At 42.6% G+C, this 20614-nt stretch overlaps 1 protein-coding gene and 1 gene segment (V, D, J or C); both read right to left on the reverse strand.

The window, feature by feature from the left end:
* Positions 1 to 20614, reverse strand: part of ighd (immunoglobulin heavy constant delta) — a 784237-nt gene that overhangs the window by 283958 nt on the left and 479665 nt on the right. Inside the window, exons 1-2 of one of the 49 annotated variants that reach the window (XM_079830368.1) lie at positions 16860 to 16967; positions 16443 to 16770 (exon numbers count right to left, since the gene is read on the reverse strand). The exons of 47 other annotated variants lie outside the window; for them this stretch is intronic. In XM_079830368.1, the coding sequence (XP_079686494.1) occupies positions 16443 to 16770; positions 16860 to 16914 (383 nt within the window). In that variant the 5' untranslated portion in view covers positions 16915 to 16967. Of the gene's footprint in view, positions 1 to 16442; positions 16771 to 16859; positions 16968 to 20614 lie in introns of those variants that run through there. One more of the 49 variants, XM_079830404.1, reaches the window with a different exon arrangement.
* The window catches only part of LOC307134541 (immunoglobulin gamma-1 heavy chain-like), a 194639-nt gene that overhangs the window by 113678 nt on the left and 60347 nt on the right, over positions 1 to 20614 (reverse strand).

A 20614-nucleotide genomic window follows, 5' to 3' on the forward strand; every position in this document is an offset into this window, starting at 1 on the left:
CAAACATCACATTAAAACTAAGGTTACTGTTAAAAGCATGGCAAGTGTTGTTTTTATTGTGCTTCTACTACAAATGCCACGTTGGAACTACACTAGTAGTTATTATTAAATATGAATAACTGTTTAAAAGGTCTATAGCACATCACGTGACAGTGTTTAATCGCCCTATTAGCAAGGTGTGCTAATTTAGAAAGCAAAGAAATGCGAAGCCTGAGTGGAAATGAAAGATATAATGCAGTGACTGAACATAATCTGATCAATAACGACAGAAAATACTTTATATCAAACATTGATGACTACTCACCAACATGTGGCACACGTGAACTGATGCCAAACATCGCATTGTATTCTGAATGAGACTTCTTCAGCGAGATTTCCTACCGGCAAAGGTTTCCCATTGAAAGCAACGGAGTTCCCAGTTCGTTTATAGACTGACGCCGAGGGGTAGGCCGTACCTGTGGCGTCTTCACTTTGACGCCGCAGTGCGGATGGAAACGCAGACCGCTTTTGGGTCTTTTCTTCACACAAATCAATCGTTTGGCCTCGGAACAGTTGGAATATTTGACATTTTTCAATAAAGTGTGCCTGTTGTCTGTTATATTCTGTGTTTTATATCATATAACGCAAATGGGAAGGTTAAGGGGCGGGGTTGGGCTACTGTTTCAAACGTGTCTGAATAGCGTAAATATAAATAAATAAATGCAAATAAAATTATTCTGGCTGATTAAATTGAGAATCATACTCCAACATGTCATAATAGAAAAATTATAACCTAATAAATAGTTACATCATGATAACATTCACATGCCCAACACATCTGTGTATGACGCCAAAGGTGTCTCATTGGAATCAGTGGAGTACCCTGCAAGTCGAAAAATGACGTTTAAGGGGTACCCTGTGCGTAAAAAAGCGTCAATATGTGACGAGTGGGAGTGAGACTGTGTTGTGAGTGGAGTTTCTTTAGGGCGACACCCGCTAGTAACCTGTTTCCTCCATGGAACCGTGAGACTGAGACCTGTGACACGCACCAGGGTGCCGGCCTGGGACTTATCCATTGTCCTTCAAGGCCTTTCCGAGACTCCCTTCGAGCCGCTCGAGGAAGTTTCTGAGAAGTTTCTCACTCTGAAAACTATATTTCTTCTTGCTATTTCTTCCCTTAAAAGAATAAGGGATTTGCAAGCCCTTTCTGTTGCACCCTCGTGCTTGGAGTTTGCCCCGGGTATGGCTAAGGACTTTCTCTCTGCGAGGCACGGGTATATTCCGAAGGTCCTCACTAATCCTGTGAGACCTATTGTGCTCCAGGCCTTCTGTCCTCCTCCTTTTACGACATCAGACCAGGAAAAATTAAATCTGCTTTGTCCCGTTCGCGCACTAGACGCCTATGTCCACAGAGCTGCCCTGTGGAGGAAAACTGATCAGTTGTTTGTTTGTTACGGACCTCCCTCGAGAGGGGGTCCAGTCTCAAAGCAGAGAATGAGCAAGTGGGTGGTCGAGGCTATCTCACTTGCTTATGTGGCGGCCGGACAGCCCTCCCCTTTAGCTGTTCGGTCCCACTCCACTAGGAGTATGGCTGCCTCTCAAGCTCTTTTAGCAGGGGCCTCCCTGCAGGACGTTTGTGATGCGGCGGGGGGGTCCTCGCCTCATACTTTCTTCAGATTCTACGAACTGGATGTTAACGCTACTCCGGGGTCTCGGGTGCTCGCCTCTTAGCGCATGGGGACGTGGATATTCTCTGAAACAGCGGTGACACAACGCGAGTTCCCTTGAAAGGGAATGTCCCGGTTACGACTGTAACAGTAGTACCCTGAATAGGGAACGAGACGCTGCGTCACCCTGCCATACTCCTCGCATGCCCGTGAGCGCCGTGTTTCAGGCCTTCATCAGAAGCTGACGGTGTGTGTTATAGGTTCCGGGGTCTATGACATCACCCGCCTATGACGTTCCGTGCTTCATGACGCAATCACGCAGAGGCAATCCCAAAGCGGTGACGCAGCGTCTCGTTCCCTATTCAGGGAACTAAGGTTACAGTCGTAACCAGTGATGCCAGTAATGCGTTACTTAGTAACGCATTACTCTAATCTGACTACTTTTTTCCAGTAACGAGTAATCTAACGCATTACTATTTCCAAACCAGTAATCAGATTAAAATAACTTATCCAAGTCACTGTGAGTTACTATTTTTGTCATTTTCCTTAGTAAAAATATATATTTTTGCTTTCTTGTTGAGTCTCACAGGGTTTTTCCTGCATAGAGAATTACGAGGCGGCCGCCTCCGTCTGTCGACAAAACTCAAGACAGGCAGTCACTTGCTCAGATTAGGCATGTCGTGATAACTAAACAATCATCAGAAATATATATTGTCACATTATCCTTCAGCAATCATTATTAGCATATTATTTTTTGCTAGTAGCCTACAAAGTCATCTAAAGCCATTCCATAGCTGAATGTCTTTCCTCCGCTGTAGCTGTCAATCATTCTCCGTTCAGCAAAACTGCGCGTCGCGTTCGGTTCCAGTCAGCAGCAGCACGGTAAAGCTCACTCCAATAGAGTCTGGGAACGTGACGTCAGTAACGCAATGCATGTTGGGACTTTAGGACACGGTAGCTGCGATCGATACTGTGTTGGATTTGAAATCGAGTTCTATAAGTTTAATTCAGTTAGTTCAGCTAAAAAATACGTTACAATGGTGAACGCGTGTTGTGTAATTAACTGCCATAATCGCACTCACGACCGGCGTGGAAACAAAATCTCAAATGGAGTGCGATTTTTCAGCTTTCCCGCATGGAAACAGCACACTGGATCTCAGGTGTCCTCGTTAACAAAGCGGCGTCGCACGGCATGGGCAGCAGTAAGATGGAAAACCATCACCTTCAAAAACATTCCCCGGCACATGTTTGTTTGTTCACGGCATTTTCACAAAGGTAAGTTATAAACAAAACACGTCTAACTGTTTGTTGTTACTGCTAGAAACGCAAACATGTCATGACTCGTGGAACTGTTGCTTATGCTGCCTTCACGTGCTACCGGAAATTTGATAATCCTGACTTCTGAAGCCGTGATTACGAGCTCATTGCATTCAAGTTTCAATATGTGAGGGCGTTCGTGTGCAATGTTTACCTAGGAAACTCGTATTTACGATAATTCCGAGAGCACATGAAGGCAGCATTAATCGCTAACTTTGCAGAAGTAACAGGCTGAATAACTACATAACTAATTGAATAAATCCGGGCTTTTAATTTTAGGCAAACCTGCCTATGAAATGCTACAGTGTGATGCCGACTGGGTACCCTCATTGCATCTCGGGCACACAGAAGTTAAAGCAAAGGACCCTGGGCGGTTTAACAGGAGTACAAGGAGACAGCAAACTTTAACAGGGGATCACGCTGCACCTGCACCACTAGATGTAGCTGTCCAGACACTGGACGTGGATGAAGTTGCAACAGCAGATGATACTTTTCAGATGGATGTTGCAGGCTCAAATGAGTACACAGCAGAACAGCAGGAATGCCATCTTTGTAGCTGCAGGCGTGCTGAAATTAACTGTTTGTTGGAGGAGAACAGGAGACTGAAGGAAGAGCTATCTCATAAGATGATGGATGAAGATTCTTTTAAAGATGATGACGACAAGGTCAGGTACTACACTGGGCTTCCGTGTTTTGCGCTTCTGATGGCTGTGCTGACACAGCTTCTTCCCTGCATGCCACAGACTGGCCGAAACCTCTCACCTTTTCAGATGCTCCTTTCAACACTGATGCGCCTCAGGCTGAATCTGCCAATTCAGCACATTGCATACCTCTTCTCTGTGGATCGAAAGACTGTGTCCATCACATTCAGAGATAACATAGGTACAATGTTTAGACATCTCAAACCCTTGGTGCACTGGCCAGAAAGACACTGCTTGCATGCAACCATGCCACATCAGTTTGTAGAGGCTTTTGGTAATCGTGTTGCAGTTTTTGTGGACTGCTTTGAAATTCGCATTGAAAGAGCCTCAAATCTCAAAGCTAGAGCGCAGACATTTTCCCACTACAAACACCATCAAACCCTAAAGTATCTCATTGGCATTATGCCACGGGGATCTATCTCTTTTATTTCCCAAGCAGGGTTTTTCCTACATTGAAATTTTTTTGGCGGCCGCCAAAACAAATTTTTGTCCCGCCAAAGCTTTATTTGATGAGTTATTGTGATTCATGAATGATGTAGAATAGATGCTGCGCTTGTAACCGAGTCTCAGAGAGAACGATCAGAGAGCTCCTCCCCCGCTCGCACACTCTCTGTCTTCAAAATAAGCATTCTTAGCTTTCTAATATTTCACATATTACGTTAATCAAAATCAAAAGGTCGGAAGACCGAATCCATGTTGCACGTGGCGCTATCAGACAATATGTTTTCCTTTAATTACCGCTGGGTGTGAAATACGCTCAAAAAACATTGACTGATTCTCTGACCAGCTGACATAAAGCATACTTTCAATAAACGGGAAACAAATCCTATCCAGTTATGAAGTGTTTTCTGTGTGTTTACAAATCTTTTGCGATGTTCTAACAGACGGGATTCGCACACAACACGTCTGCAATTGTCCGATTCGCCACATAATGACTCCTTTGAACCGAATCATTTCAACGACTGGTTAGAACAACTGATCTGTCCAACACTGAACTCACGAATCAGTTTAATCATTTACTCAGAACATCTGAAATGAGAACACAGAGCCGGCCCAGCCACTAAGCGAACCTTGCAATTGCAAAGGGCCCCGTGGCCAGCAGAGGGCCCCCTAGAGTCATTGCTGAAAAAAAAAATCATACATCAAAAGTAACATTAAATAAATAAAAAGAAAGAAATGGGCCTACAGCGCTAGTTATCAGGCATCATGATAAGCACAGTTGTTATTTAGTTAGTTCTTTATTATGGCGAGTTCCCCGCTAATCTTGACCCCTGACTGACCCTGTGATGTCAGTCACATTATGTCACTCGTCAGTCAGTGACTCCGACGTCGACGATGTCTGACAACAAGAAACGAAAATATCTTTCTGGCCATGAAAAACGACAAAAGAAGAGGCTGGAAGAAGAAAAGAAGCAAGAAGATAAAGGTACGTAAACCTGTAGGCTTAATTTGCCGATACCTATGTATGTATGGATAATCTGCAGTCTAAATATAAGTTAGTCTCTCTCGCTCCCAGTATAGCGAGGCGGTTGTTATAGCGAATAAAAACCGCCTCGCAGCTCGCTATAGATTATCCCTCTTATTACATGGATACCTACCAAATCAATAAATTATTTGACACAAAATATTGATTCAAAAAGGAGTTTATTGATTTAAAAACGATTGTATTGCTTCCGCTAAAGAAAATAGTCCGTTCCGCGTCCATAGCAACGCTCTGCTCAACGGTGCGTTATAGCTACTTCACAGCGGTCTGTTATCAAGACGTAACAGATCCGCATTCTACATTGGAATTCAACCAAGCCTTGTAATAAATGCTAATAACATGCTGCATAAAATTGGTTTAGTATTATACCATTTGCTGTGATGTTAAAGCATTTAACAGAACAATACAACCCCAGTTTGGCTTCTTCACTAAAGGGCTAACATTAATTTACTCCTTATGTCCCCTTTCCAGGGGCACTATTAAAGTATATGCTGCCAGTAATCAAAGCTCCAGCTGTTGGTGAGTATAAAGGTACTGTAAAATGATAACCTTCTGCATTTTAAAAAATGAAGTCTTACTTTATGTATAATTATTTTCTTTATTGCAGCTCCATCAACCACTTATTTTCCTGGTTCACAACACAGTCATGTCACCCAAGAAGACACAAATACACAAGTTTGGATTTTAATAGTTCTATTGAAATGTTACCTAATTCTTATTATTGTTACTTTTAAACTTGTTTGTGGTGTTTTAGATATTGTTAATTTTGTTTATTTGAAAAGTTAAAACATTTAAATGTTCAATTTATTATTTTATATAGTAGTTTATTTAAATGTATTAAATATTATTCTATTTGCTCTATTTCATTTAAATTATATATAGGCTGTTGTTTGTGCCTCTTAAACTCTTGTGTCAATTAAAAATGTTTCTTTGATTGTCAGTGAAAATCACTTTATCAGTCTTTTTATTCAGCAAGTTCATCAGTGTGTTCATTGCACTGCACTGCCATTCAGCTCAGTGGTATCATCATTTTACTGTTAGACATCAAACATGGAACTCAACTCAAGAACTCAAGGTCTTTTATTGTCATTCTGTACATGTTGCCACAAAGAACGAAATACGTACTCAGGACCAGCAGCGTAAAAAAGAAAATTAACATACAGTATACATAGAATAATTAAAACATAATTTAATAGACTAAAAAATAAAATAAAAAACATAGTAGATATAATATGTACAGTATAGTTATAAGGTAGTCATTGCTTTTCTTTAGGCCTTACTTAAAACGGTCAAAGGGGCCTCCAACCAAATTTTGCTTAGGGCCCCCAAAGGTCTAGGGCCGGCTCTGTGAGAACACAAGTGTGCTTACACAATTTAGCAAGAGTGGGTGTAAGAGTTAGTTTTAATTATCCACAGTCTTTCAGCTTATTTATGTTCACAATGTGTAGTAAAATAAATAGCCTATAAATCACTTAGTTTAGACTGGAGTGAGGTGAACCCAGAACAAAGTTATTAGCTAGCTGATAATTTTATAAAATTGTATATGGCAGAAAATAAGGCTATTTGTTCATTTTTTTAATACTACTTTTTAATATTGATATGATTATATACCAAAACAATTATCAGTAAATAGTGTAAAAATGAGGAACAAAAACAAACATCAAGGTATCCCACATGGAAAAATACTACAGTATATTATAGTATATTATAGTAAAATTACTATAGTGTTTTTGAACCATACAATAGTAAAGATACTACAGTAAATTGTAGTATATTGTAGTATATTATAGCATTTACTACACTTTGTTAATTTACTGTAATATATTTAGGCCTACTATAGTACGGTTCAAAAACACTATAGTATTTACTAGAGTAATTTTACTATAATATACTCTAGTATTTTTTCATGTGGGATCAAAATAAGATAAGCAAAAGTTACAAACTTTCTTTGAATTTATTTAAAATGTATTGTCAGTATTGTGCTTGCAGATCACGTGGGTAGGGTACTTTTTAACTGTGTGTGCGTGCGTGTGTGTGTGTGTATGGATGACCATGTCTGTCAGCCACCACCGAAGACCATTTTTGACCCAGGAAAAACCCTGCCAAGGTTGTGTCAGTGACAAGCATGTGACTGAGAATAGTGGCCTTCTTACTAAACTATTGCCTGGGGACTTGGTGTTGGCAGATCAGGGATTTTACATCAGAGACAGTGTTGGACTCATGTGTGCAGAAGTGAAAATACCTGCATTCACAAGAGGACGCAGCCAGCTGGATGCAAAAGATGTGGAGGAAACACGCCAGATAGCTCACCTCAGGGTTCATGTGGAGAGGGTGATTGGGTGTGTACGCACAAAGTACACTATACTAAGTGGAATTGTACCAGTCAGCATGGTACTCCCATGTCAAGGTGAGGACATGACGTTCATGGACAAGATTGTGACTGTATGCTGTGCCTTGACTAATATGTGCCCCAGCGTTGTTATGAAACCATAAACTATTGCATCAATCGATTTGACAGCACTTGATTAAGCTCATCCAAAATACATTTTTATATAAAGTTTTATATAATATTTGTTTGTGTATATAAAAGATTTGAATATGGAGATTGATTTGAAACCCTTTTTGTGAATATTTGCTATTTCTTTTTGTATTTTTACTTTCCATGTATTGTTATAAAAATCCCCCTTTTCGTTTTGTTCATTGCATGTTTTAATAAATCTTTGGGAGCAGTATTAACAGTGTGCAGATTTTTTCTACTTTGATTTACTGTATATGGACCGATTTTACATTTGTAATTACACTGTTGACACGTCCCTTAGTAACACATCCTGCATTATCATATCTGTCACTGCAAACCACCTGTTACAATAATAAATTACAATAATAAATGACAAAAGTATTCATTCTCTTTATTTGTGCATCATAACACTGAGGTACATGTTTACAGATCACAGTATTACATTCAACATATAAAACAAATGGGTAGTGTAACCTTAACACGTAAAAAGTTAATTAAGTAATCAAAATAAAAATGTGATGGTTATCTGCTTACCTGTTTGTTTCTTCAGTAGAACACAAACGATGTTTAACTCCAACCGTTGCAGTGTCATTCGTAATCTATGTGAATGGTAAAATCTATGAGAGTAAAAAAATATACACAGACAAATTCAAATTAAACACGTGTCGTCACGAGCCGCAGTGTTTAATTGAATTTGTCTGTGCATGTTTTTTTACCCTCACAGATTTTGTTACCATTCACATGCATTACGACTGACAGACTATCCCTTTAATATCAGTGCAACCTTCAAATATCAAGAACACAGATAATGCAATAATGCAATATGTAAACAAGCTGAATAGAAAAATAACTATTGAACTAACTATTGAACTAAATAATTAAAAAGACAACTATAAGTACAAAAATACACACTTGTGCTCAAAAGTGTCAGTGTGTACAGGAGGTACAAAACCATGGCTCACTTTCGGAAGGTGCCTCACCGAGTCCCACACAGCTGAGATGGAACCACTGGACTGTGCAGTTTTCATTGTCACAAGCCACCATGTCATCCAGGTCTTCAGGCCCCCTGCAAATGCACCAAAGTCTTATGTTCTCATGTGTTAGTATTCTTGCCCTTTTTGTGTGAGATGGCTGTAGCTCTTTTGAAACAGGTGTATTTGTGGAGGCTTTTTGAGTATAATAACAAGCCACAAGCTCAGGTAGTGACACTTTGTGGAATAACTCCTGTGCCCTCTTGAGAAGTGCAGTCCAGTAGTCCGCATCCGGTAAGACCCGAACCACAGCACAGTCTTTCACTGTCCACACAAGAAAGTCACAAAATTGTGACCCAGTAACAAATTTCTGTGTTTGTACCTGGCTGTAGTACTTGTGTGTCTGTTTCAAGTGTAGCTTACCATCAGTTACCTGGAGACAGAAATTGCTGTCATCTGCACAGGCGTGCAGGATGGAGTTGTTGCAGTGTTTAAATGGGCATTTAATTTCCCGGCAGCCTTTCCCACAACATGTGCAGTGAATGAGCCCGTCAGGTGATACCCCAACCTCAGGAAATAGTGGATTTATTATAAATCCACATTGCTCCACTTTAAGGTTTGTGTGCTGGGATGCTGACAGTGTGACATAGGCCTGCCTTGCTGTTTCTTCCTTGTCTATTCCCCATCTGATGGCAGCTGAGGTTGCTGTTTTTTTGGGAAGAAAAATGCTAGAATACTCATAAAGATGGGCATGTTAACATACTTTTTGTCTGAATTTGTCTGTTTTAGAGCAAGACTTGAAAGATAACTCAATATTTGTACGCTGTGAGACGTGTGCGTGCTTTCGGATGAGTGCACACAGGCACATTTTCTCACAGCGCGCGCAACTTCTCATACGCGTCTTCTGGCACTACAAGCCGCGGCACCCCGGTTGGGAAACACTGGCGTAATGGATGGAAATGTGCTGCTGATGAAAAAGAAGTTTATAGTGGTGACAGAAGGTGTTTGTGTTTGTTACATACCTTTGTGCGAACAACCGTTTTCTGCTCGTTGACGCGGAAAATCGTCTAAGGTTACGTATGTAACCTCTGTTCCCTGAGAACAGGGAACGAGCGCTGCGTCTAGCTGACGCTATGGGGAACGCCCTCGGCGTGACTGGTGTCTGAAGCTACTATCGAATCACGGCAAAGTCTTTGACCGACGTCAGCCCATGACGTCATCAACGTGCGACCCGGAAGTATAAAAGGGCGCCGTGCCAACACATACACATCTTCTCGTCTGAAGGGACTGTATGGCAGATAGGCCCTGAAGCATGGCAACGCGACGCAGCGCTCGTTACCTGTTCTCAGGGAACAGAGGTTACATACGTAACCTTAGACGTTCCCTTTCGAAAGGGAACTCTCGCTGCGTCTAGCTGACGCTATGGGGAACGATATACCAACGCCGCCATTCTGAGGGGAGTGTCTGCCCATTGGCAGTGACAACTGTCAACTCAAGTAATTCATAGAAAAACCTGAGCGATTCCCCCTCAGGTCCTGGGCTGACAGTGACAGCACTCCCTACGGTCATAGCCCAAGCTATACAACTAAACGGAACTCTAACGCACTGCGTGGAGTTCCATCTAGACAGCTCGAAGGCCCGGGACCACTACTTCCAAAGAAGGGGTCCCTTCAAGGGAATGTGGCTAGGGGACCCGAAGGAACCCCAGCCAGTCACTACTCGGGAAATGTTCTCCCGAGTGCCACCAGGGAGGCCAGACCTGGTGCCCTAAGTGTTATGGACACTTCGGTTTAGCCAACCCTGTCTGTTCAAACAGAGCCTCTGGATGGTGCCCAAGGGGCGTCCAAGCTAAGGGACTGAAACACAGGCAGTCTTACTTAGCCCGGAACTCAGAGACGGGTTATCCAAGAGAGCAACACTCAGCGTAGTGCTTTTCAACCCTTGCTATCGAGGGGAGTCTGCCTGCTCAAATCAAGGATCTACCAGGTGCTTGTGTTTCAAAGCAGTAGGGAGGCCGAAAGGGCCTTAAAGACTGATCTAACAGGGAGGCCTCATGAGAGGCCTACGACCGTCTGACCAGGCTCAGGCGGCTGAGCACTCATAGACGACCCTCATTGAGGGGAGCAGCTGAGCCTGCCTGGCAAGTAACCTCCAGCTGTAGGCCCAACTACCACAATTTCTCACAGAGAACTGGTAATCAAAGTGCCTAGCTCAGGAACTTCAACTTCAAGGAGGCCCTGTGGGCCTACTACTTGATAGCGGGTATTCCAGGGAGGCCTATAGAGGCCTACTACCTAACCGCAAGCCATGCTGGAAACCCAAGCATCCAGGCTCGGGACTCCGTCCTCAGGGAGGCCTTAGTGAGGCCTACTACCTGACAGCAATACCGCCTGCTGAGGTTACCCTTGTTTTCTCAAGGAGGCCTATGGAGGCCTACTACTTGACAGTCAAGCTACGCAGGCTAGTCGGGCATCCTGTTTAAGGAACCCGTCCTCAAGGGAGGCCTATTTAAGGCCTACTACCTGATAACCAGCCTTTAGGGAGGCCTGGAGAGGCCTACTACCTGATTGCAATACGTGCTAAATGACTGGGTCCCAGGAACACCTCAGGGAGGCCTGATGGGGCCTACTACCTCGTTCGAGTGACCACCGTCTGGGACTCGACATTCAAGCTACGCAGGCTTTTCGAGCATCCTGATTAAGGAACTCGCCCTCAAGGGAGGCCTATTAAGGCCTACTACCTGATAAGCAGCCTTCAGGGAGGCCTGGAGAGGCCTACTACCTGTTTGCAATACGTGCTAACTGTTTCAAATGACTGGATCCCAGGAACACATTAGGGAGGCCTGATGGGGCCTACTACCTTGTTCGAGTGACCACAATCTGGGAGCTCACCCTCCGGGAGGCCTATTGAGGCCTACTACCCGACAGTCAAGCTACGCAGGCTTTTCGAGCATCCTGATTAAGGAACTCGCCCTCAAGGGAGGCCTATTAAGGCCTACTACCTGATAACCAGCCTTTAGGGAGGCCTGGAGAGGCCTGCTACCTGTTTGCAATGCGTGCTAACTGTATCAGATGACTGGATGCCAGGAACACCTTAGGGAGGCCTGATGGGGCCTACTACCTTGTTCGAGTGACCACAATCGGGGAGCTCACCCTCCGGGAGGCCTATTGAGGCCTACTACCCGACAGTCAAGCTACGCAGGCTTTTCGAGCATCCTGATTAAGGAACTCGCCCTCAAGGGAGGCCTATTAAGGCCTACTACCTGATAACCAGCCTTTAGGGAGGCCTGGAGAGGCCTGCTACCTTTTTGCAATGCGTGCTAACTGTATCAAATGACTGGATCCCAGGAACGCCTTAGGGAGGCCTGATGGGGCCTACTACCTCGTTCGAGTGACCACAACCTGGGAGCTCACCCTCAGGGAGGCCTATTGAGGCCTACTAGTCGACAGTCAAGCTACGCAGGCTATCCGAGCATCCTGATTAAGGAACTCGCTCTCAAGGGAGGCCTATTGAGGCCTACTACCAGATAATCAGCCTTTAGGGAGGCCTGGAGAGGCCTGCTACCTGTTTGCAATTCGTGCTTAACTGTTTTTGATGACTGGATCCCAGGAACACCTTAGGGAGGCCTGATGGGGCCTACTACCTTAGAATTTAACAGCAGGTCTTCAGGGAGGCCTGATGAGGCCTACAACCTGCCTCTGGGAGTGTCACCCTCAGAAAGGCCTAGTAAGGTCTTAGAGTTAACAGCAGGCCTTCAGGGAGGCCTGATGAGGCCTACAACCTGCCTCTGGTAGTGATCACAACCTGAGAGCTCACCCTCAGGGAGGCCTAATAAGGCCTTACAACTAACAGCGGGCCTTCAGGGAGGCCTGATGAGGCCTACAACCTGATAGCCGCCAGGCTAGCTGTCCCGATGCGCACATCGGTACATACCTCCAGTGAGGCCTGGTTGAGGCCTTCCAACTGAAAACGCGCCTTGTTCAAGAGGCCTACTGAGGCCTACAATTGACAGCCGACCTTCAGGAGAGCGTATTTGCCCCTTTTTAACCTGATAGCCAGCTAGGCTAGCAGTACCTTAATGCCTCAGCATTGGCACCTGCCTTACTAGAGCCTCCGATCTAAGTGGTACATATTACCAACGGTGGCGGTGCCTCAGCAACGCACCTCCTTCATCCACATCCCAACTGACGCCTCAGCGTTCAGTCGTTGATGAATACCCAACTCTATACAGGAAACCTGGGGTCTGTAAGAAATACATATTTTTAGTGTAATACACAAAAATGACCACTCTCACCTGCGGCATGCTGAGCGAAGACTCATTGTGCGGTTCTCACCACCATGTTCTACCGCCCTTGAATGCCTGAAAGGGGCGTTCTCACTGAGCAGGTCCGGGCGGGCCGTCAGAACATAGTTCTACTCATCATGGGCCCGCCTCAGGCCTGATGTAAGAAGTGCCTGGGTAAAAAATCATTAAAAGACATTAAAAAGGAAAGAGGAGAGGGCTAGGATGTAACCGCCCTCAAGGGAAGTGATCCATCACCAACGCCGAGAGCGTTGGTCCTGGATCACCTCCCTCAGATCCTTTTTCCCCCCGGGAATCCCGTCTCCTCTGTGCCCCGCCCCTCCACGGGGGGGGGGGGGGGGGGGGGGGGGGGGGGATGAGGAGACGCTAGCCCTCCGGTCCTGCCTACGGTCCTCAGACCGTGAAGGACCAGGTCCCGCCTGCCTGGGTGGGGGCACGGATCTCAGCGGTATGCATGTCTTAAATGCCGCTGAACGCGCCTTCGCCTCCCTGAACTTTCCAACCCCCGCCTCAACGGAGGTGCCGAAAAGTTCAGTCGGCGAAACCGGCGAATCGAGGAGAAAGCCTTTCTCTTTCTCCCCGATATCAGCCAGGCTCAGCCACAGATGCCTCTCCGTGACCACCATAGCCGCCATAGAGCGGCCGATGGCAGCAGCAGTCTGCTTGGTGGCCCGGAGAGCAAGATCTGTGGTGCGGCGCAGCTCAGCAACCGCCTCAGGGGACAGCCCGGCCCCCTGGTCGAGATCCTCCAGCAGGTCCGCCTGGTACGCCTGAAACACCGCCATGGTGTGAAAAGCAGCACCAGCCTGACCCGCTGCCGTGTATGCCCCTGCCATTACAGCACAGTTTGAGCTCTCAGTGTTGATGCCCACGAAACGCGAGAAAAGTCCACAAACTTTCCTCGCCAGTCGGTAGCCTCAACACATATCCATATTCCCCTATCCCCTCGACATCAGCGAAGTTAAACGCTGATGCTGATGAATATTGGGTCGAATATGGATTCTTCCATGCCCTCTCGATCTCTGTAAGAAGATCAAGAAGGAATGGAAGGCTCATCTGAGCTGATGGTTTATGGCCAAGGAGAAAACGATCGTGCAATCTACCACGAGCGATCTCTCCTCTAACGCGCCAACATGGCAGCCGCAGCCTGCCTGCAGTACGTTCCATAACATTCATCAGCTCAGCATACACGGTCAGGGTGGCTGAGAGGATTCATACCACTCTCACCAGCCATCCCTAAGAGCACTTGCTGTTTAGTCTCGTTAGCCGCCAGATCGTCGCGACGATCGGCGAGCTGCATCTGAGAACCCATGATGTATGCCAACGCTCAGCCTCAGCTTGAGCGGGACAGCATCATCCAGTCCCAGATGCCAAACTTTCTTCCCTCAGGAAAAAAGCCAGACTAGAGTGGAGCGATCTCAGATTTAAAACCGCTCACACTCACACACAAACAACTTCAAATGAACTTGACTGTGCATGCTCTTGATCCCAGGCAGTAAATACACACTCGTGTGTATTAATAATTGAATTTGTTTTACCTTAACTCGTATAGCAGTTCAAACAGACAGTCCCTGAAGACGAGAAAGATGTGTATGTGTTGGCACGGAGCCCTTTTATACTTCCGGGTCGCACGTTGATGACGTCATGGGCTGACGTCGGTCAAAGACTTTGCCGTGATTCGATAGTAGCTTCAGACACCAGTCACGCCGAGGGCGTTCCCCATAGCGTCAGCTAGACGCAGCGAGAGTTCCCTTTCGAAAGGGAACTGCAGGTCCTGCACCCACTCATTTGTAAATTGCAGGTGAGCCTCAAGTGATTTGTAGTTTCTAAATTGCTCAGATGTGTATGTACTGACACCACAAACAAGATAAGAAAACACATCTGGAAACGTAGTGTCCGGTAACTCGTTTAAATCGTCTGACCACACTTTGTTTTCGTATGGATCAAGCCCGTTAATTGTATTGATTTTTTCTATGTATCGCAACTTTGCTTCTTTGTTCAGCTTTTCTATGTATGGAATGTTGCGCTTTATATTTATCCGGTCCATTGTTGTTTTCGGCTATTCTGTTTATTATAGCGGTGTCTATGTTATCATATGTTGATAAAATAATTTATCTTGCTGGAGTTTATCTAGCGGTTTCTGAAAGATGTTGTGCGCTACCCAGGTGACAACACAAGGACTATTAATTAGCATCACACGCACAATAACCGGAATTTAAAACTGTGAATAAACAAATAATCAGTGATCGTTTGGACCAATATAGGCTACATAGTAGACTAGGATTTGTGGGCTCAACGCTCATCTTCTCTTTATGCCGTGAACTTTTCAATGTGCACTCGCGCTGCACTGCGTCTATGCACTGCACACACTGATTCCATGTTGCTTTAAGCGCATCATTCTGCACCCGGGATGCGCATAAGTGCTTTGTTGCCACTCTGTTTTGAAACATTTCATATATTTTCATAGTTTTGTGCTCTTAAAGATTATTAAAAAATATATTGTTCTCACGTATCGATCATATATTTGTTGTCCCTGTACAGAGCTGCACATTAGGTTTACAATAAACTATAAATCTTGTAATTTTATATTATTTGTGTAGGCCCATATAATTATTTACATTCATATATAAATATAAATTAAAGAATTTAATATAAATTGTTTTTCATAAATGTATTTAATAAGAACACAAAGTAATTTGTACCTTTTCATTAACATGTTTAGATTTTATAAAATTAGTCAAAATATTTTTTTTGGAGATACAATTTCAGGAGATACATTGTTGACGTTACTGTTAAAAATGCACTTCCAATAAAGTGTTGGCAAAAATGGTTGTCATTTTTATGTTGAGGCTGCAGAGGTGTTTTCGGCAACTGATGAATGTAACTAATAAAGTAACTTGTAATCTAACTTAGTTACTTTTAAAATCAAGTAATCTGTAAAGTAACCTTAGTTACTTTTAAAACCAAGTAATCTGTAAAGTAACTAAGTTACTTTTTCAAAGTAACTGTGGCAACACTGGTCGTAACCGAGACGTTTTCATGATGGTCTCAGACCAGGAAATACCTTTTATCAATTGATGTGTGGCTTTGCTTATTTTTGATCATCACTACAGCAATTAAAGCAAGAGTACTGTACATTTGAATTAATTACTCACTTGTTACAGAGACAATATTGTATCAAATTCTAGAAATAATAAGTTGGATGAAACAAAAATAATTAGAGTTAGAAACAAGTCAATATAAATGGGAGTAAATATCAAAAACTGCAATCTCCATCAACAGTAAACTATTTCAATGTTAATGCAAATGAAGAGTGGATTTCAGATACAAACAAGAAAGTATCTGAATTCAAAACCAAAGATAATTAAAAGAATAACAATGACTACTAATATTAAATAATAATAATAATAATAATAATAATAGTAAAAAAATATTAATTATAGCCTATAACTGTCTTTCTCTTTCTGTGGTTATTGTAGAGCTGCTTCAACAGATGGAGTCACTGTGACCCTCGAGCACAGTAATAAACAGCAGCGTCCTCTTCTCTCAGACTCTTGGCTTCAAGATACTGTGTACTTTGAGACACGTCCTCGCTCAATGTGAAGTGGTTTTGCAGAGAGTCTGCATAAATAAGATAATCAGAGCTAGAACTCTCGCCAGTGTTTACTCTCCCAATCCACTCCAGAGCTTTCCCTGGTTTCTGTCTGATCCAGTGCATGTAGGAGCTTGTCATTGTAAAACCAGATATTTTACAGGAGATCTTCACTGTTTCTCCAGGTCTCTTTATCACAGCAGGTGACTGATCTAATCTGATTTCATCACCACTGATACCTGTGGAATAAAAGACCTAAATCATATTAACAGTGAGCTTCTATCAATCAAAGTGCTGTTTGCTAGAATAACACAAATGTCTAATTTACCTTGTTGAGATACAATTAACACAAAGATGAAATGCCAAATGCTCCTTGACTCCATTGTCAAACCGTTTGATATACGTAATGCTGCTCATTTAATTTCTCTCGACAGTGAACAGTGAGCTGGATTTGTGTCTTATATAAGGTTAATTATCACATTTGCATAGTCTGCTTTCTCTGGCCTTTATTATGATTATTATTAATGAAAGTAGGAGGAGTTACTAAATCTAGATATATATATTGTGGACTCAAATTTAGTAATGTTTTCCTCAAGTCATTTAATTATGTCAGTATGCTGGTTTTTTTATGTTTATCAGAATTTATGTGACAATGTAAAAAAAATATTGTTTGATAATTGTGTTAACTCTTCAGAAAAAGGTAATGTTTAATTTTTAAGTGACTCCCTCTTGTGGAGCTCTGCTGCGATAGTAGACTATATTAAATACATTGTGATACATTTCTACAATACTCTTTTATACACAGTTTCTAATAATAATATAAATTAGATTAATACGTGTTGTATTTTTCATTCTATTTATTGTTTAACCAAAACATAACAACAAATAGTATTTATTTTCCCTGACTCAAAATAATAATGTAAAATGTCATTACATTAAGTCCAAACCTTAGTTTGTGTGTGTGGTAATATGATCATGAGCATGACACAGATATTGAGTGTGTTGATAATCTGCAGATCTGTTTTTGTCAGTTTCTCACTTTGAGCTGTGCCACTGTGTCTGTCTTTGCACAGTAATACACAGCTGTGTCCTCAGTCTGCAGGCTGCTGATGTCTAAGTACAGCTCATTCTGGTCTGTGTCTCTCGAAATAGTGAAGCGACTCTTGAAGGAATTTCAAGAGCTTATTGATCCACCGCCCCATATGATCCCAATCCACTCCATGGCTTTTCCAGGAGGCTGCCTGATCCAAGCAGGGCATATCCAGAGATATGACAGGACAACCTGACTGATTGACCAGGAGCTTTAATCTGTGCAGGCGACGAGGTCAGTGTGATGCCAGAAACATCTGAAGAAGACAACAACATACTGTGAGAGAGAAATACTTCCAGTTACATTTAATCTGTAAATTTGAATAATTACAGTCAGCAACAGAAAGATTTACTTTTCTGATGTGACTGAATGAATCCACTCACATGGCACAAAGGCACATAAAATGAGTAGAATTTGACCCATGGTTGATTATTTTAGAATCAGACAGGACATCCACTCAGCTTTTGTCCTAGTGTTAGTGGACTGATCCTCTACTCAATGAAACTGACTCTCTTATTCAATCATGTGGATGGTGAACATTTGCATATTATTAACTGAGTTAAATCAGGATACGATTTTGTAGCTTCAGCTGACCTATAATGTTTTCAAAAAGTGTGTTTGCATCTTTGGTTTGCATAGACTCACTTTTTAGGGATTTACAAAGAGATCAGAGAGCTAAGAACAACGTTATGCAGGCAATAATGGGATTGACAATACATGAGTCATGATACAGTTTACATCCATCTAGTTTCATGGCTTGTATTAATGGCTTAAATGTAATTTGTATTGGCTTAGAGCTGGACAAAAGCTCTTTCGGCATCATTATAGAGATAGTTCACACAAAAATCATTTTACTCTTTGATTTGATGTTGTTCCAATTCTGTATGAAACACAAAAATAATATTATTTAACAATGTCTTTTTTTTCATACAAAGAAAACAAGATAAAATATTCTTCTAACCCTCAGAAGAAAGTTAGTCATACAACATGAGGGTTAGTAAATGATGACAGAATTTAGATTTTTGGGTGAACTATCCCTTTAAGTGCCATACTTAATATGTGACAATATAATGATGGTTATATTGTCTACTGCGGTCTCAAAATTCTGGCCAGTTGATAATACCGAGAATATCCAAATCAACTGCAGGCGGTCGATCCTTTTCCTATTTAGCACCTAAACTCTGGAACAGTCTTCCTAACATTGTTCGGGAAGCAGACACACTCTGTCAGTTTAAATCTAGACTAAAAACACATCTCTTTACTGTGGCATACACATAAAACACTTTTTCAATGAAATGATTGTTAGGCTGCATTAACTAGGTCAGCCGGAACCGGGAACACTTCCCATAACACCTGATGTACTCGTTACATCATCAGAAGAATGGCATCTACGCTAATGATAGTCTCTCTGTTTTATCCCGAGGTTTACCGCAGTCAGCCGGATCCGGGCCGTATCCAGTTCAGATGGTGGACCTGCGCCCAGAGAAGACCAACACATGACCAACACATGCCCAACACATGACCCCGAAGGGTCTGCAGAGACCGTGATTAGACTCCCCCTGCAACTGCCTCATCGACACGGCATCTCAATAAACCCGTCTCCGGCGTGTTGACTCAGATTGTTCGAATATTACAATTAAATAATACTTAAATCGATATGTCATCCTCAATAAACCCGTCTCCAGCAGGTTGCCTCCGATCATTCGAATATTGCACTTTAATAATTATTTAATCAACATCATCCTCAATAAACCCGTCTCCAGCATGTTGCCCCCGGTCCCTCGAATATTTTGATCTATTATGACCTCTGAGCTGTAAAGCTGCCAGAATAATAATAATAATACGCTGTTTGTTAATTGGCCAGAGGAGAACTGGCACCCCGACTGAGCCTGGTTTCTCCCAAGGTTTATTTTTCTCCATTAGGTCACCTAATGGGGTTTTGGTTTCCTTGCCCCTGTTGCCTCTGGCTTGGCGTGCTCAGTTGGGGACACTAAATTTTTTCAACTAAACATCGAAATAAATCTAATTAATAAACTAAATTAACCATTTAAACTAAGTTACTGATCTAATTATTGATCTAAAGCCCACACTGTCACTGTATGATAATTGAAATGAACTGATGACATCAGCATTTTTTTCCAGAATGGCTATACAGCTGAATAAAATTATGCTGCATTATTTTCCTGTTTAACACTGTAAAGCTGCTTTGAAACAATCTACATTGTTAAAAGCGCTATAGAAATAAAGTTGACTTGACTTGACCTGACTTGTTATATAATCATGAATGTGATTTAGAAACAGATAATGGATGTTATATTAGCTAAAGTAGTTTGTGTACAGTGCTTGAACTGTTTTCTCATGTTGTGGTCGTCTGGCACAGTAATACACAGCTGTGTCCTCAGACTGTAGATTTTGTCCATTAAGAGTCACTGTGTTGCTAGAGTCACTTTTGGAGATGCTGAACTTGTTTGCCAGTGAGTCTTTTTTGGTTATGCCTCCACCTCCCCATATGTGCACAATCCACTCCAGAGCTTTTCCTGCAGGATGTCGTATCCAGGCTGTTGCGTAACTATTATCTGTAACAGAATATCCAGACACCTCACACTTGAGAGTAAATGAGTGTCCCGGCTGCAGAACTATAGAGTTTGGCTGAGTGAGGACAATATTACATTCCACACCTGTCAAGAGAGAATAACAATACACACATCAATTAAATTGTACAGTTAGGGTTAGGGTTAGGGTTAGTGTTATATAAAATATCTGTTTTATAGTACTTGCTGATAAATACACTCACAGGTGATTGCTGCCAAAAACAGCAGTAAAGATGTAGAGAACATGATTTACGCTTAGTTCAGCTTTATCTGCATACTGGGAGATAACAACACAAACAACTCTCTTTAAACACACTGGGGGTGGAAAAACTGAGCTGTTTTGCATATAGTAAAATGATCAAGTATAAAACACTGATTGACACCCTAATTACTTTTCAGCAG

This window comes from Gobio gobio, assembly GCF_949357685.1.
Source record: "Gobio gobio genome assembly, chromosome: 1".
Taxonomy (NCBI): Eukaryota; Metazoa; Chordata; class Actinopteri; order Cypriniformes; family Gobionidae; genus Gobio; species Gobio gobio.